General features: G+C 38.9%; 1 protein-coding gene across 3 annotated transcripts; it reads left to right on the plus strand.

Annotated features, from left to right (window-relative positions):
- The first annotated feature begins 617 nt into the window (after nucleotides 1-617).
- On the plus strand, nucleotides 618-17649 carry LOC121503384 (GDP-L-fucose synthase-like). Of its 3 annotated transcripts, none has more exons than XM_041777763.1 (12): nucleotides 618-698; nucleotides 8244-8429; nucleotides 8867-8981; nucleotides 10533-10661; nucleotides 10760-10771; nucleotides 10868-10941; nucleotides 11818-11951; nucleotides 12068-12132; nucleotides 12224-12290; nucleotides 16369-16448; nucleotides 16715-16814; nucleotides 17160-17649. In XM_041777763.1, the coding sequence occupies exons 2-12, from the start codon at nucleotides 8254-8256 to the stop codon at nucleotides 17213-17215; spliced, it is 1008 nt and encodes a 335-aa protein (XP_041633697.1). In that variant the 5' UTR covers nucleotides 618-698; nucleotides 8244-8253; the 3' UTR covers nucleotides 17216-17649. The 3 variants fall into 3 exon arrangements, with proteins under 3 accessions (XP_041633697.1, XP_041633696.1, XP_041633698.1); XM_041777762.1 differs by having other exon boundaries at nucleotides 656-818; XM_041777764.1 differs by lacking the exon at nucleotides 10760-10771 and having other exon boundaries at nucleotides 657-818.
- The last annotated feature ends 3 nt before the right edge of the window (nucleotides 17650-17652 follow it).

Consider the following 17652-nt stretch of genomic DNA (forward strand, 5'->3'; position numbering starts at 1 on the left):
GTTATGAGAAGAATTTATACCATTTAATGAGAGCTGGAGTTAAATATGCCACCGGATTTATAAATGATGTCCTGATTAAACTTAGGTGATGAAGACCACAAGTTCACTTCTTGATGACATAAGATAAGATCTTATGTAAATAAAATGAGGTTATATTAGTCTGGCATTGCAGATTTGTTTTAATGTAGGATTAAATCAGGCTGGAGGTTGAACTGAGTCGCTCACCAAAGCGTGATGCGATGTCTGCGTTGAGGGACAATTGCGCAGAGAAAGTGTTAGTTATCCTGAGAGCAGCTGTTTGAATCCCACTCAGGGGAAAAACTTTGGTACTACAAAGCAAAATCCTCCGGCTTTGACATTTGTTTGGGCTTGTGCAAGAAACTAGTCAGAGGTGGACAGGACAAGACTCACTGAGAGAGCAGAGGTGATGCTGCAGCTGCGCTCTGCCGTGCGTCTTTTTATGGTGTTCCTCACGGCTTTAAATGGTAAACTATGAATAATTAACCTAGGAACATTCTTGAGGACCCCCTTATGGACGAGGCCCCGGGCAATTGCCTACCTTTGCCTGATGGTAAAACCGCCTATGCCTACAACAGCAATTACAACGACGAGCACATGGCAAATTAGGCGACTTTCACCTGTGCCTGCAGGACAGCCAGTAGCCACTTCCCTGACTGAGGCGTTGGCAGCGCTTGCAGGTAACTCCCCAGTCTCCTCTTTGTGTTCAGAGAAGAAACAGCAGAGCTGCTCTCTGTTTGACAGCGACAGAGCAGTTTGACTGAAAGTGAAGCTTTTTATTTCTCAAGAGTTTACTCAAGGTAAGAGAAACGGTTTCCTTTTCGTGGCTGTGCTAATGAGGGATACAGTGGGGTAAGGGGGGAGGGATGGCTCTAGAAAGCTCGGAACAGAAAACCGTCATGACCGTATTTTTTCTTTTACCTGTGTAACAAACTTGTGCCGGCTGAACTTTGTTTAAAAACTACAATCCTGATTCGACTTTCACCCCTTAGTCCTCGGCTATTCTCAAACCAGGTAGAGCAACTGGGAATAGAATCTACCAGTTCTAACAACATTTAAATCAACTTTAAACCCCCCAACATTTAGGCTACAACATGTAGAATCGGGAGCGTATGCCAATTAATTTTATTCAGTTATTTTATTTTTTAAGACCCCCACAAGTCTTAATGTTCATTTTTTAACAGTGTATCATGTAGCAATAATCAGGCGTGATTTTCCAAAAGTTGGTGCACGAGCACCAGAGAAGCAAACGACAGGTGGGTCATTCCTCGCTCTTTGTGACTTTTCTACGTGCTAACTTTTGGGGGAAAAAATGATATTTTTTCCAATTTTCAGACTGAATGTTGTTAAAACATGTTAAACCATCAGAAACTTGAGTGGTAGAGCTGAAGAACCCCAAAAATAGAAATTATATGCAAATATTTCAGGAGAGACTGTGGGAAGATTCCACCGTTAGGAGACATGTACACAGGTGCTGCAAAATGTTAATAATAGCTGTATATATATATATAGACTAATACTTAGCTTTTTGTAGACCTTTTGTGTCCCCTTTTCTGCTAGTTTTTTTTCTTTGAGTAATGATAACACAAAAATATTAAGTCGAGAATATCTATTTTTAAGTAATGTATCGTTTTTGCACCAGTTTTTCCCCAAAACAACTAAAAAAAACCCAGATATTTTTCCCAAAAAGCCTGTGTATGCATTTTTAACTCTACAAATTTACATAAACACATGAAGGAACAATCAATGTACTTCTTATACAATCTTTAAAAAAACATGTGACTAACAGGGTGCAAAATAGTTCAGCAGGGTGGAAACCTTCATTTGGAACTCAATGAGTTCCAACAATTATTTCAATTTTAACTTGGAGAGCACATAATAGTAATAATAATAATGATTATAATAAGAAGAAGAAGAAGAAAAACAACAGTATAGCTTTATTTATATAGTACCTTTAAGTACAAAGCAAGAACTTAGACACAAAAATATCAGAACAGAATTACTAAAATGACTTTAGAAGAACCCAATGATACTTTAAACAACCAACACTCACTGAAACAACATAGGGACCTGACAGCTGAAGAAGACAAAAATAAAACCTCAACAAGGTATTAATCCAACATAGACAGAACCCAAGCAATACAAGAACCCAACAACATGAACCTAGAGCTAATGCACCGGCAATGTAAGACAATGTAAGAGAGGTAAATGCTTTGAAATGAAATAAAAAATAATAAAGGCAGTTAAAGCATTAATAATGATAATAATAAGTTTATTTATATAGCACCTTTCAAGAACATCAAAGTCACAAAGTGCTTTAAAAAGAGATAAAGAAAAACACAGACAATGATGCAAAGGTACAATAAAAGAATACACGGTACAACACAACAAATTAAGTAAAGGCCAGACCAAGCAACTTAAGGTTGCTTTTTAAATGAATCAACAGCGTCCACTGATCTTAAACCCAATGGAAGTGAGTTCTGAAGAGTTGTAGCAATGACCTTAAAAGCACAGAATCCTTCAGTTTTCAGTCTGGAGTGTGGAACAACCAGCAGGCCCTGATCAGAGGACCGAAGAGTCCTGCTGGGATTGTACGGTTAGAGTTCGGTAATGTAGGCTGGTGCCTGACCATGCAGGGCTTTACAAGTAAACACAAGAATCTTAAAATGTATTCTGAAGTGTATGGGAAGCCAGTGGAGAGAATACAGAATTGGTGTGATGTGTGACCTTTCTGAAGACTTGGTAAGTAGTCTGGCTGCAGCGTTTTGAACTATTTGTAGACGATTTATAGATGTTTTACTGAGACAGGTGAAAAGTGAGTTACAGTATTCTAAACAGGAGGAAATTAATGTGTGAATAATCAGCTCCATCTGAGCTGTAGAAACAATGAGTCTTAGTTGAGCAATATTTCTGAGTTAAAAAAAACCAAGAATGGACTAGATTATTGACATGTTGATCTAGAGATTAGGAGTGGCTAAACGAAACACTGAGATTACACAGAACAGGTTTTACACGAGTAGACAGGGCACCAAGTTTGTCCAAAATCCCTGGCACTAAGCCATCTGGGACCAAGACAAGGACCTCTGTTTTGTCAGCATTTAGCTGTAGATAATTATCTGACATCCAGTCTTTAATGGCACTCAAACAACTGAGTAAAACTGACACTTTAGTGTAATTTTGAGGTGTAAAAGATATGTGACGCTGGATGTCATCCGTATAACAGTGATAGGATATGTCTTTAAAACTGTTGATTATGTGGCTGAGCGGAAGCGGGTACAAAGAAAATAATATTGGGCCAACGACCGAACCTTGGGGAGCTCCACAAACCAGGGAGGAATTTGAAGAGCTGTGGTTGTTAACAGTGACTGAGAAAGTTCTGTTTGACAGGTAAGAGGAAAACCAGTCAATGGCTGAGCCAGAAATGCCCACCCACTGCTTTAGCCTATCGACTAAAACACCATGATCCAGTGTCAAAAGCTGCACTGAGATCCAATAAAACCAACACAGAACATTTTCCTTCATCACTGCTAAGCAGGCGGTCATTAAAAACTAAGAAGTGCTGATTCTGTTGAATGGGACTGACGAAAATCGGCAGCATGTTGAAAATATGAAGGAACATGACCAGATTCTAATGACTTCTATTGACTATTGAAAGAATATATGAGCCAGTGGAATCTATTACAGATTTTAGTAGATGGGTGGGCAATATGTCAAAGGGACTAGAGGAAATTTTCATAGTTCTAACTAGATTCTTTAGATCTTGTAGGGAGACCAGAGAGAACTTTTCCAGGATTATTTGGTGAGGTGGGCGGGGAACAGCAGAAGAAAAAGATGGAGTGATTTGTGCTTGGCTGTCATTGATCTTATTAACAAAAAAGGAAATAAATCTTTCACACTCATCATCAGAGGAAATTGAGGGGGTGGGTGATGGACAAGAGACATTATTAATAGTTCCAAACAGGAATCTAGGATTATGTCTGTTCTGTGCTACAAGATTTACAAAATAGTCAGCTCTGGCATCCTTAACCATCCTATTAAATTCAGTTAAAAGCTCTTTTAGCTGCTGATGGTGGACATGAAGACCGATGGATTTCCACAACCGCTCCACTTTACGGCATGTCAGCTTAAAGGAGCGGAAATTATCATTTAACCGGGGGGGCGACTTTTTCAAGGGGGCCAGTCTGGATTTTAAAGGAGCAGTTACATTCAAGACAGAAAGACAGTGCTCATTAAAAGAGCGTACTTGTGTTTCAACATCACCATATAAAGACAAATGGCCGTAATGAAAGGAAGCAGAAAACTTTTTCTGCAGTGAGATGGTTAAGGATGTGAGATTTGATTTTACGACGGCAGGGCAGAGTATCGAAGTTAAAGGACAGCTCAGATAAAATACCATTATGATCGGAGATAAAAAGTTAGTCAGAGACAACAGATGCAACTTTTAAGCCAAATGTGAAGACAAGGTCTAGTGTATGACCTCTGACATGAGTAGGACCTGTTACATGCTGGGTCAGATTAAAAGACTCAGTTATGTTTAGAAAGTCAGAAGCAAATTTATCAGAGACATCATCAATGTGGATGTTAAAATCACCAAGAAGTAAAAATCTGGAAAGTTTTAAGATGGAAGATTAAAAAAAAATCCCTGAAATCAGTTAAAAAGCAACTATTTGGGCCGGGTGGGCGGTAGACTAAAATGGCACAAAAGGGGTTAGAATGACCAATTTTGATCATCTGAAGTTCAAAGGAAGAAAAAGACCCAGTGTTCACCAAACGGCAAGAAAAAATATTTTTAAACACAGCAGCAAGTCCTCCACCACGGCCAGAAGTTCTGGGCAAGCTTATGAAGGAGAAATCATGAGGGCATAACTCAATTAGGAGGGCATTTTCACTGGTCCTTTGCCAGGTTTCAGTTATAAACATAACATCTAGTTTTTTGGATTGGATGATGTCATTAAGCAGAAATGATTTGGGAGTTTGGGAGGACTGAGGAAGTTGTTTGGGTGTGACAACACAAGGGCCACGTTTGGGAGGGTCAGTTTTTGGAGAGTGTAATGACTTGTGTAACCAGCAGAGGGGGGCCATGGCTAAAGATACCTGAAGGTGAAAGTGTAAGGGAAGGACTATTGGCCAATGAAGAGTGAGCGTTCACAGAGGGGGCAGGGGCTGTCAACAGTCATGCTTGTGTGGACAGAGTATGGAGAGTATAGTTTGATGACAACATTCGTGAACCTAAATTGTCTGGGAGCAACCCATCTCCTCTGAAGAAAGCAGAGCACAGCCAAAATAAATCAAAGTTCGCAATGAATATAAAGTTTAACGCCCTACATTGAGAGTGAAGCCACTCGTGCAGACTCAGGAGCCTGCTATAGCGCCCCACTCCCCGACCCAGCGTAGGAATTGGGCCAGAAATGAAGATGATCCTCTCACTGGCTTGCAGCAGTTCGAAGAGTTCAGTAAAGTCCCTTTATGTGAGTTCGGATTGTTGCCGACCGGTGTCATTCGTGCCGACATGAACAACGACCTTCTTCACAGACCGTTGATCTGCAAGCAGGCCAGGGATGACATGAGCTATGTCAGAGACTGTAGCTCCCGGAAAGCAGAAAGTTATAGCCAGCTTAGACTTCATATTCCTTATAATGGAGTTTCCGATTATAATTGTAGACGGAGGCGGTGTCACCGAGGGCTCCCTGGACGCCGACGGTTGATGTGCTGCTGCAGCCGCTGGGGGCTGCAGCGAGGGTCCCACGGCGGACTTTGCAGGAGAGCCTCCAGCCTTAACAAGGGAAACGGGTCCAGCAGAGCCTCTTTTGAACACTCCCTCTCTCAACAGCTTGCTTGAACAACAACTGTGTTAGGCTTACACAAGAGATTGTAATCAACTGCTACTTGATCACAACTATGGTAATACAGGATGAATGTAAAGCCAAGTAAAAGTCTGATTATAACTATGTTGTGCTAGTTTTGTCAAATATTGGTTAATTAAATGAACAGTTTAAATGGTATTTGAATATATAGATATCAGCAATTTTATGTCTTTCATGGCATTTTATGTCAGATTTTCCACCCTGTTAGATTCAGGTTCCACCCTGTGAGGATTACATACCTCACAGGGTGGAAACTTTTACACCAAATTAACAATTGCTGTGTCAGAGAGCAGAGTTATGTTAGCTGACTTTGCACAGATAAACAATATTTTAATACAATATTGACTCTAACATTTAATAACCACAAATTAACAGGGTGGTTTTTGGGGACACGAGTTCAATTATAAAATAATAATAATAATACAATTTGTTCCTATTATTTTTGTGTATGATTAGAGAGATTATAACTTGATATAGGCAATAATAAAGTCCTTTATCTATTTATTTATTTTAATATTACAATGGTGCCACATTGAAACTGAAAACATGTTTCGGGGACATCATAAAAATGAGTGTATGTGTGAAAAAAAGGCATCCAAAATAATTGAAAAATATATTTACATACATTATTGTGTGTAATTATTATACTGGAGATCTCAGTTTTTTTAAAAAGTCTTTTGAAAAATACGTTTTATTTACTTTGAGTAAAAAACAAGAGTTAAATCCTGGAGACAGAAATGTCGCCGATAGCAAGGAATGGCCCAGGTACCAGTGTGTGGGTAAAGTAACATAAAGACTAAAGAGCCAGCCCTGGAGTTTCATGGCTCAGACCACTTTAGCTGTGGGCTGTTCAAAAATGCGGATTAAGTATTTTCATTGCATTAATGTTCAGTTGGGTTATTAATGATTTTATTAAAGAATTAAAGTTTACTTTTAGCATTCAGGTAGAGATATTCTGGAAACAGTTTAAATATGTGTAATTGCTCACACTGTAGAACAGGAGTGTCAAACTCAATCACAGCAGGGGCCGGATTCTGGATTCAGGTCTAACCTGAGGGCCTAACAGCATCACTTATTTTTACCATAACCTGCCAACCCTATTTCACCGGTAATAAAAAAAAAAAAACAAAACTTAGCACTGATGATAAATCATTTTGACGTTAAAAAGTTAAAAAGAGAAGTTTAAAGGCTCACAATCAGAGAAAAGTAAATGTATTAGGTCAAAAAGGTCAAAACATGAGATTGAAATAGAAAGCAATGTTTTTTGATGGCAAATATATTAGAAAGAAGTCAAAATCATGAGTTTAAAAGGTCAAAATATGAAATAAAATTTGTAATCATGAAATTAAAGGTCAAAATATGATTCAAAATTTTAAATTGTGAGTTTAAAAGGTCAAACTATAGGATTATGGCGTCAAAGTTTGGAGTTGAAAATATGAGGTAAAATACAAAATACTTGGTTAAAAAGGTCAAAATATCACTTAAAAATGAGAATTATGAATCTTAAAGCTCAGAATATTATAAGAGAAGTCAAAATCATTAGTTGAAATAATCAAAGTATGAAATCGAAATCCTAAATTTGACTCCTAATTGTGAGATACTAAATAGAGATTGTGAATATAGAACAAATTAACTTCTTATCCCACATTCCTGACTTATCTAATTTTTTTTACTCCTCACTTTTTCAGATTTTGTGACTTAACAACGATATCAATCATCAATAAATTATCAAGAATAAGTTCACATTTTTATACCTGAGGAAATCTGCAGACCTCATACTGATGGGGATTTAACTGTTCCACGGCCCAGATTTGGCCCCCGGGCCTTGAGTTTGACACCCCTGCTGTAGAACATCAGCTAGTCTGGGCCTTGTGTGTAACTGACAGCAACGATCACACTGAGCTCTATACTGCAGCCTGCTACTGCTACTGCTACAAAATTGAAGTTTAAAATTTTAAGATATTTTTTCTGGAGTCAATGAAAGCCAGTTCCCACGAAAAAAAAAAAATCGATATTTTTATTTCATAATTTTGACTGTTTCATTATTATGATCTATGCCACTCAATTTCTAAGTACAGGTTTTATAACTGTACGAGTCTTTTGTTGTTTTATTATTTTTCCCTTCATAAAAGTCTTTTTCCCTCAATCATTTGTTGGCCAAGTTAGCTTTCTTTACATATCATGTCAATGCTGTACTCCTTTTTGACAGTTACTGAATCCTGCCTTTCCATTCTCATGGCTTGTTAGTGGTAAAGGCTCTTCTTTTCAGCAGCAGACTGGTGGAGGGGCTGCAGCTGCAGAGGTGACGTTTAACACAGCTGCTACTGTGGTGATAAAGTTGACATTTTTTTGCATTTATAGAACCGCAGAGATGAGTTGTGAAGAGCAGAAGCTGAAGACAAACAAGGAAGCAGGACCCATGCGCGTTATGGTGACTGGTGGATCTGGGCTGTTGGGTAAAGCCATTGAGCATGTGGTGCTGCATGAAGGAGGGAAACTGGAAGGGGAGGAGTGGTTCTTCCTGTCCTCCAAGGATGCCAATCTTGTGTGAGTTTCTTCTGCCATTTGTGTATTTTGGACTGCTTTGGTCTTGTACAGGGTACATCAGAGGGTTAGTGAGTGTTTCTGATTCTCCCCTCAGGCTATGGGGAAAGCTGCATTTCTGAATTTCTCTGGGGAGGATGAGGCAAATCAGCATTCTTATCAGTGAAACAGACTCACCTGCATTTTAGAACTACTCTGTTTTTAATTCTCTGGAGCACTTTGAATTGTGTTGTATATGAATGGTGCTCTATAAAAAACTTACCTTGCTTGGTCTTACCTGTTCTAAACCTGAGGTTTCTGATAACAAATCATTGTAAGATTAGAGTGCCTGCTACCTGTTGGAAGCTCCAGTAGATTTACCAACTGAGCAAAATACTGTAACCATGCATTTTTGACCAATCTCTATCAAACTTTAACAGTGTGTTATAAAACCTTCACAGAGATCTTGAACAGACCAAAGCGGTGTTTGAGAAGTATCGGCCTACACACGTCATTCACCTGGCTGCAAAAGTGGGAGGACTCTATCTACACATGAGGGACAATCTGTATTTTCTGGTGAGCAGACAGTAGGGAAATCCAAAACAGTTCTACATGCAAAATGGTATAATTTTAAAATGTGATAAAAAAAAATTGGGGTGATTTATCATGATTAACTACACAAAGTTAAAGATGAACTGCAACTAAAAATTTTAATCTTTCGACAGCCCTCGATGAAAGTAAAGAAAATATTAGAGAAAGTCATAATTATGGGCTTAAGAGTCACAATTAAAAGATAAAATTCAAACATAAAAGGTAAAAATAAAAGTAGATGGTTGAAAACAAACCAGTCATGTAATCATTCATAATGTACGTCTCCTCTTCCATTGCTGAGAGCTTTGATGTATCCTGTTTTCAGATAGCTTTCTTTTTGTGAGTTATTTGTTGTGTACAAATTGCGTCCATCTTGTTACTGTCATGTGAAGTGTGCTGTTATTTTAATCTGTTTTTTGCTCTTTTAGTAGTTACCTGCCTTAGGACAACAGATGAAATTTAGCTATTGTGCTAATTTCTGCATATTTACATTGACATGTATTGCAAAAATGTTGACTGATGTGCACTGTCCTAATCAAATAAATATAATAATAATAATAATAATAATAATAATAATAACAATAATAATAATAATAAAGTAAAAAATTAGGGGATGGTAAGACAGAATTATGTGACAAAAGGCATAGCTATATAATAAAATGCCAAGTATACATAATATGATTAAAAAAACAAGTAATTTTATGAGATAGTAAGTCATGTTTAAGCAGTGTTAATTTTGTCAGCTATAACTATGACTAAAAATGTCTGTTGACAACCTTTTTTTTTCATGACAAAACTAGACTAAGACTCACAAAAATAGATCTGTGATGACTAAAACTCACAAAAACTAAGTTAAGTTTTCATCAAGATGACTAGAACTAGACTAAAATATAATGTAGTTTTCGTCTGACATTCAAAATCCATGATATTTCTCCACTGTGGGTAAATGTGTCAAGAACAATGCAGCTGTATCTATTCTGCCTCTCAGCTGTAGAAAGCAGGGACCCCATGTTTGGCAGAGTGCAGAGAACACTATCATGATTTGGTACCAGATTTAGGCAAGAAAATAAATGCTTGGACTAAAAGTAAAGACTAAAATGTGAGGACTTTAATGGTCTAAAACTGGACAAAAATGTTTTTGAATTGTCGTCAACTACAACTAAAAAGGGTAGAAATGACAAAAATGTGACTAAAACTAAAAGACATTTCATCTAAAGACTAAAACTAAAACTAAAAATAGCTGCCAAAATAAACACTGTGTTTAAGGGACAAAAAAAATTATGAGACAAACTTTACAATTACTATCTTTTTTCCTCATAATTTAGACTTCAAGATTTATTTCTGCAACTCTGCTTTTATTTATTTATTTTTTTCTACTTTTTTTGCACTGGCAGAAAAGGGCTTCCATAAATATACCACATTTCTAAAAATAAACCACAAACTTGTGCATGATATCCCTGGGTATTCATTTGTTTACATGTTTACTTTGTCTTTGAACTGTAATGCCAAATGGATGACAGTGTGATATCTTTACAGACAGACAACCTTAAAATCAACGACAATGTTCTCCAGACAGCCTATAACATGAAAGTCACCAAGGTGGTGTCCTGCCTGTCCAGCTGCATCTTCCCTGACAAAACCACCTACCCGATTGATGAGACGATGGTGAGTTTTTGTTTTTTATTTTTGATCATGAACACTCTTAACGCAGTGCAATGCCTACTTTTCAGTTTTTTTCAAGGTTGTTTTGACTTTCATTTCAGTATGGAATTAGAGTAAGTGGAGACTGCAGAAAAAGAAGGTGGAATTAATGCAAAATATCGAGCTTAAATGTTTGAATTGAAATTTACTGTCATTTTTCACTCTCACAGATACACAACGGGCCTCCTCATGACTCTAACTTTGGTTACTCGTATGCTAAAAGGATGATTGATGTTCTAAACAAGTAAGTAGTCATGCAAACATTGGTGTGGTGAGGAGATGTGGGCAACAGGCCTTGTCCACACGAAGACCAAAATGCTTTATTTCCGTTTAGTTTTGAAAAAGTTTTTCCATAAACACAGGATCATTTTAGGAAATGTCTGCATAAGCATGGAACCACTGAAAATGTATATACTACAGCGTTTAGTAGTATAACAAGCCTGTAAGTGGCGCTGTAACGCTGCCACGGAAAAGCACCAAAAGAGAGAAGATTACAGAAAACTGCCACAAACTTTCTCCTAGTTGCCCTTCTGGTTGTTCTCTGCAGTGGATTTGAGAACATCTGGTGTCTGCTGTTCTCAGTGGTGGTAAAGGAGCATCAGATTTTGCTGTAAAAGTCATAAAAAGCTCAGTAGCTTCTACAGCGGGAACACAACCCTGTAATCTGCCATCGTTGTTTTGGTTTGACTGTGCATGTGGCATAAGTGGGTTACATTATGTGTGGCATAATTGTTTCAAGAAAGATGCAGTTGGCTGTCCACACGGAGATGAAACAGTAAGCGTTTACAGATTTGATCACTCTGGGACCCAGGTCCAAAAAGTAGTGTTTACAGGCTCCCAAAGACGCCATTTCCGTGTGGATGAAATGCCGATATGACAAAAAATTTTTGCATATACTCCTGAATTCATCTCCGTGTGGACAGGGCCATAGGTCACACTCATCCATGACGACAGGTTTTGAAGGCAGCACCCATAGTTTCTATTTGGCCTTTGTCATGTTCATTTGCACTGTGGGTTGATTGAAGCAGTTTACTCTTTAGTGACAAAGAAAACATCCACAGCCACCTGTGACATGCTGAATCTGTTTCTAAACCAGTCTGTCCTGTGTGTGTGTTCACAGGGCTTACTTTCAGCAGCACGGCTGTCGTTACACAGCAGTCATCCCCACCAACGTGTTCGGCCCTTACGACAACTTTGAGATAGAAAATGGACACGTGTTGTCGGCTCTCATGAACAAAACCTACAAGGCCAAAAGTGATTAATGCAGACACAAATACATCTTTAGACATACACAGACCACAACAGTAAATGTTGTGAATAAATCCAGAATATAATCAAGTAAAGAGTCTATTTTCTCGTGTCTCTCATAGAGGAAGGAACTGCTCTGACGGTGTGTGGCTCTGGAGCACCAAGGAGACAATTTGTCTATTCTCTGGTATGATTCATGCATGATATAAAATAATACTGTTTGAATATGTTCGCTAAGAACGCCTACTTTTTTAACTTCCAAAATGTTTTATTCTCAGGACTTGGGCCGCCTGATTATTTGGACCCTGAGGGAGTATAACGAAATCAGCCCTATCATTCTCACTGGTGAGTACAGCACTGTGTTACTGATGGTAATAAAAATGCACATCTGGGAGACCAGGCGAAAGAAGAGGAGTATTTGGCGCTATAGATGTTTTTGAGGCTACAGCCTGTGGAAAGAACATGAGAAATGAAGGACCCACCTTTGACCAATGCATAGACTGCTCAAGCAGATCCGTAATAAAATGTCCTGGTCTACAGAGGAATCCCCACCATGAGCTGTACCCACAGGGTAGGGCGTCCCAAGTCTTGTTAGAATGGAGGGGTAGAGTGAAGCATTCGAGGTACATGGCCCTTCAAATGGAGATTTTCCAGTGGCACACTCCAAATGGAGTGTTATGGAAAATCTCCCAGAATGCCTTGCAAACCATCAGCAAGATTTAAAAATTATGATAAAGCCTAATATCATTATTAAATTTTGTTTCAGTGCATTATGACCCTTTTGATTTCACAAGTATTAGCCAATCAACACTGAACCGGTTTTCTTTTCAAACAGTTCTCTTTTTTCACTAATGCCTTTTTACTGCCTCTCCCTCTTCTGCCCAGCGTGTTAGAAGTTTCTCATCCTCTTTTAGTGACAGGTACATGTGTTAAATGTAGTTGAGTCCCAGCTTTCAGGGTGAATGTTTCTAAATTATAGATGCATTTCTGCACCATTTACTCAAAGCCTTGGTTGGTAGGTGTTGCCAGACCTGGTAGTTGGTACAGACCGGCATAGTTTAGCTTCTCCCTGGGAAGTCAGGAGGCAGCAGTTAGGTTAGCAGTATAGCCTCAATTTATATGAGCTCCATCTTTATCATATGCAACATACACTATATTGCCAAAAGTATTTGCTCACCTGCCTTGACTTGCATATGAACTTCCCACAAAGTTGGGAGCATGGAATTGTCCAAAATCTCTTGGTATGCTGAAGCATTCAGAGTTCCTTTCACTGGAACTAAGGGGCCAAGCCCAGCTACTGAAAAACAGCCAGTGTGAATTTTGGCAGCTATTTTTTAATTTTAGTCTTAGTTTTATTCTTTAAATGATATATATTTTAGTCTTAGTCACATTTTAGTCATTTCTACCCTTTTTAGTTTTAGTCTTCTTTTAGCTGACAAAAACTCAAAACATTTAAGACTAAACTTTTAATCCAGGCATTTATTTTCTTGCCTAAATCTGGTACCAAATCATGGTAGTGTGTTATCTGCACTCTGCTTAACCTGGGGTCCCTGCTTTCTACAGCTAAGAGGCTGAAGAGCTACAGATGCATTGTTTTGTGACAGATTTCCCAACAGTGGAGAAATATCACGGATTTTGAATCTCCAAAGAAAACTACATTTTAGTCTAGTTTTAGTCAATCTGACAAAACTTATAGTTAGTTTTTGTCAGTTTTAGTCATCAAAGATCTATTTTTGTTAGTTTTAGTCAACGAAATTAACACTGAAAACAACCCCACACCATAATCCCCTCTCCACCAAACTTTACACTTGGCACAATGCAGTCAGACAATTACCGTTGTCCTGGCAGCCACCAAAATCCAGACTCGTCCATCAGATTGTCAGACGGAGAAGTGCGATTCTTCACTCCAGAGAACGTGTCTCCACTGCTCTAGAGTCCAGTGGTGGCGTGCTTTACACCACTGCATCCGATGCTTTGCATTGCACTTGGTGATGTATGGCTTGCAGCTGCTCGGCCATGGAAACCCATTCCATGAAGCTCTCTACGCACTGTTCTTGAGCTAATCTGAAGGCCACATGAAGTTTGGAAGTCTGTAGTGAATGACTCTGCAGAAAGTTGGCAACATCTGTGCACTATGTGCCTCAGCATCCGCTGACTCTGCTCCGTCATTTTACGTGGCCTACCACTTCGTGGCTGAATTGCTGTCGTTCCCAATCACTTCCACTTTGTTCTAATACAAGGAAATTTCACCACTGGACTTGTAGCACAGGTGGCATCCTATCACAGTACCATGCTGGAATTCACTGAGCTCCTGAGAGCAACCCATTCTTTTACAAATGTTTGTAGAAACAGTCTGCATGCCTAGGTGCTTGATTTTATACACCTGTGGCCATGGAAGTGATTGGATTGGATTTCAATTATTTGGATGGGTGAGTGAATACTTTTGGCAATATATATAGTGCATCAGTGATGCACACAGTAGTGCATCCATTTTTATAATCCGATATTACAGTATAGTAAGAGATGAAAATGAAAATTAAATCACTTTTACTGCTGGTTCATGATACATACACAAACTAGAAATGTTGCAATGGTTGTAAATCTAACATTTCAATAACTGAATGTACTAACGGCTCAGTTTACAGTAAATGCAGATGGTTTTTCAAATAAGTTATCAGTCTCATGGACTTCCTGGTCCTGAAAAAAAACAGTGTAACTTGACCCCTTACCTGTGCATACACAAAATCACAATCTAGGGTGCTTGTCATCACGTCATTACCTCAGATGTATTGATTAAGCACTGGCATGGGTCAAATTGACAGGGAATTTTTTATAGCCATGCATTCTTTAAATTAAGATATCAATTCAAGGTCAAGTCTGAGGCCATGGTTCTCTGTCAGAATGCTTGGATTGGTTCAGTTTCAGCTGTGTTTTAGGCATTGTGCTGCATCGGCTGAGCCAGAAGGCAAAAGGTTTTTAATTTACCGGTCAGTCTACATCCCAGTCCTCACCTGTGGGGTTTGGGTGATGACTGGAAGAATGAGATTGTTTGACATAAGCAGCCGAAATGAGAGTCCTTAGTAGGTTGGCTGAGCTCAGCTGTAGAGATAGGGTGAGGAGTTTAGACATCTGGAGGAAACTAGGAGTAGTCGCTGGTACGTTGCACTGAAAGGAGCCAGTAGGGCATCTGGTCAGAATTCTGGGTGCCTCCCTTTGGAGGCCTTCTGGTTATGTTCAACTGGGAGGGGACCTTGGGAAAAACCGAGAATGAATTGGACAGATTATCTATCCCTTCTGGCCTGGGACCCCCTCAGGATCCCCGAGGAGGAGTTGGAAGATGTTACTGGGAGAGGAATGTCTGAAATTACTTTACTTAGTCTGTGAGTAGGAATATTTTACTTCATTTTCATTATACTTATGTACTTTATATGTAGTCTGCCTTTATCTTATATACATATTTACTGTATTGTTTAGTTGTTGACCTAACATCTTATTACCGTACATCTGAAGCTAGGGTATGAGACATAAAGTTAACCAGTAGAAAGACATGCAGAAGATGTGTGTAGACAGAGGTAGGGACTGCTAAAGTAGCACTTCAGTTTTAGGCATAAAAAGTACAACTTTTGGCCTCACAATAAGAAGCAGGTTCTTATCAGGATCCCACAGTTATGAAAGTTCTTATCAGGAGCTTGGCGCATACTACCACAAGATAATTTATGCATGAATGGTCAAGCGTGTGGGAGCGCACAGCACGTTGGCCGCACTTGAGGTTTAAACTCTGGTCAACATCAGAGCGGACTGACAGATAATGATATTTTCATACAAGAGCAAGTTTATTAGGTGATACGGTCAACATCTAGGGTGGAAACAGTTGATATCTAAAACTTTCTCTGACGCCAAGTAGAGAAGCACTGCCAGTTACCTTTGGTAATGCAACAGTTGGACACCATGATTTCCACAGTGGATTAAGAAAGTTATTTTTTACTGAAAGGGGGAGTGTTTGCTCCTATCAGAACTGTGCATGAGGAACATCCTGGGGAGTCGAAAGAGTTAAAGAACAGCACTCTGAAACCAGCTGTTCAGCTGATTTGTCGACAGCAAGTCGGGTCTACTGCTATGTTCTCTTGAATGCTGAGTAAACTCTTCTTCTGCATCAGCTCCTGTCTGCGAAGAGATTTTTGAGTCTTGTTCCTGAACTATTGGGAATTTTTTTTTATATTTTTGAGAGCTTCTGATCTTGGACCTAGCTACACTGGATTTAACCACGTCATCTGCTGCCATCTAGATAAGAGGGAAAGATGGATGGATGAGTGGGTGGATGGGATAATCTTACTGATGACTGGACTATATAAATCAGGTTGAATTTTCTCACACACTACTAAATCACATTACATTTATCCATTAATTGGTTATTTCTTTTCAGTTGAAGAAGATGCTGAAGTTGCCATCAAAGATGCTGTGGAGATGATTGCAGAAGCTTTCAACTTTGAAGGTGAAATAAAGGTATCCTTGCTGCATTACCCAAAAAATTCCTGTGTGACAAACTTGTATAAACAATTGAATGAAGCTCTCTTCCTCCTCAGAATCTTCTCTGAAAAGCACATTGTTAGATAAACTATTAGCTGTCTAGGCTGAAATTTGAACAGAATGATTGTGCAGTGATTACACCTAGTTTCTGCAGCCATATTGTAATGCCACAATCAGAGAAGTTTAAAATTCATGTGTGGTAAAATATGAAACTATGGCTCCTCCTTGACTTGTAAAAACAGTACGACACCTCCATGTCTGACGGCCAGCTGAAGAAGACAGCCAGCAATGCCAAGCTGAGAAGATACCGCCCTGACTTCACCTTTACCCCTCTGAAAGACGGTAAGAGATCCTCTCGAAGTTACTGAATAATAGTCACCGTGTTTCTGTAGTTTTAAAACTGCTGGAAAATAGAAAATGTCCTATAAAGTTCTTTAAGGTTTTCATTTGAATTATGCTGCATACAGGATGGCAGAGGCAACAAAAAAAATCAGTGCAGCTAATATTCACAAATTTCAAAATGCTGGCCTGTGATATAACATGCACAATTGTAAGAAGTTTAAATTACATATGAAGACGATGCAAGACCTTTATGTGCTGCTCTACATTCAAACCAGAGTTTGGATTAATATTTGCATGCATCCTCAACCCAGTAAAAATGATTTACTCTCTTTTTTGTCCTTCCAGCGATAAAGATGACCTGTGACTGGCTTACAGCCAACTATGACACTGCTCGGACATGAATTCATCCCACACTGAGCTGCAAACAAACTCCTTCTCTGGAATTGTGGTTTATTTGTTCTTCAATGAATGGGGCTGGTTTATTTATTTTTTTAAGGTCTATTTTGGGCATTTTTGTGCCTTTATTTGATGGAGGGGGATGGTGGATGGTGGATGGGGATGGGGCCTTGGGCTGGATTTGAACCTGGGCCATCTGTGTACATGGGGTGCGCCTTAACCACTCGGCCACCTGCGCCCCATGGGGCTGGTTTATTTTAATACAACTTCAAATGAGCTGTTCTTCTTTCTAATGTATTTCCGGAAGGATTCTTTTAGCTACACTCCTCCAAAATGTTTAGCTCTGATTCTGCTGCTTTAGTATTTAAAATTATTTAATTTCCTAATCTGTTCTTAGTCTTTGTTGATGCTTTTAATATATTAAAATCACTTCTTCCCACAC

The sequence above is a fragment of the Cheilinus undulatus genome, linkage group 21, assembly GCF_018320785.1.
Source record: "Cheilinus undulatus linkage group 21, ASM1832078v1, whole genome shotgun sequence".
Taxonomy (NCBI): domain Eukaryota; kingdom Metazoa; phylum Chordata; class Actinopteri; order Labriformes; family Labridae; genus Cheilinus; species Cheilinus undulatus.

Coding starts and splice junctions, on each gene's coding strand:
- LOC121503384 (XM_041777763.1), top strand. CDS start 8,254: ATGAGTTGTGAAGAGCAGAAGCTGAAGACAAACAAGGAAGCAGGACCC. Junction 8,430..8,866: donor TCCAAGGATGCCAATCTTGT/GTGAGTTTCTTC, acceptor AAACCTTCACAG/AGATCTTGAACAGACCAAAG. Junction 12,133..12,223: donor GACAATTTGTCTATTCTCTG/GTATGATTCATG, acceptor TTTTATTCTCAG/GACTTGGGCCGCCTGATTAT.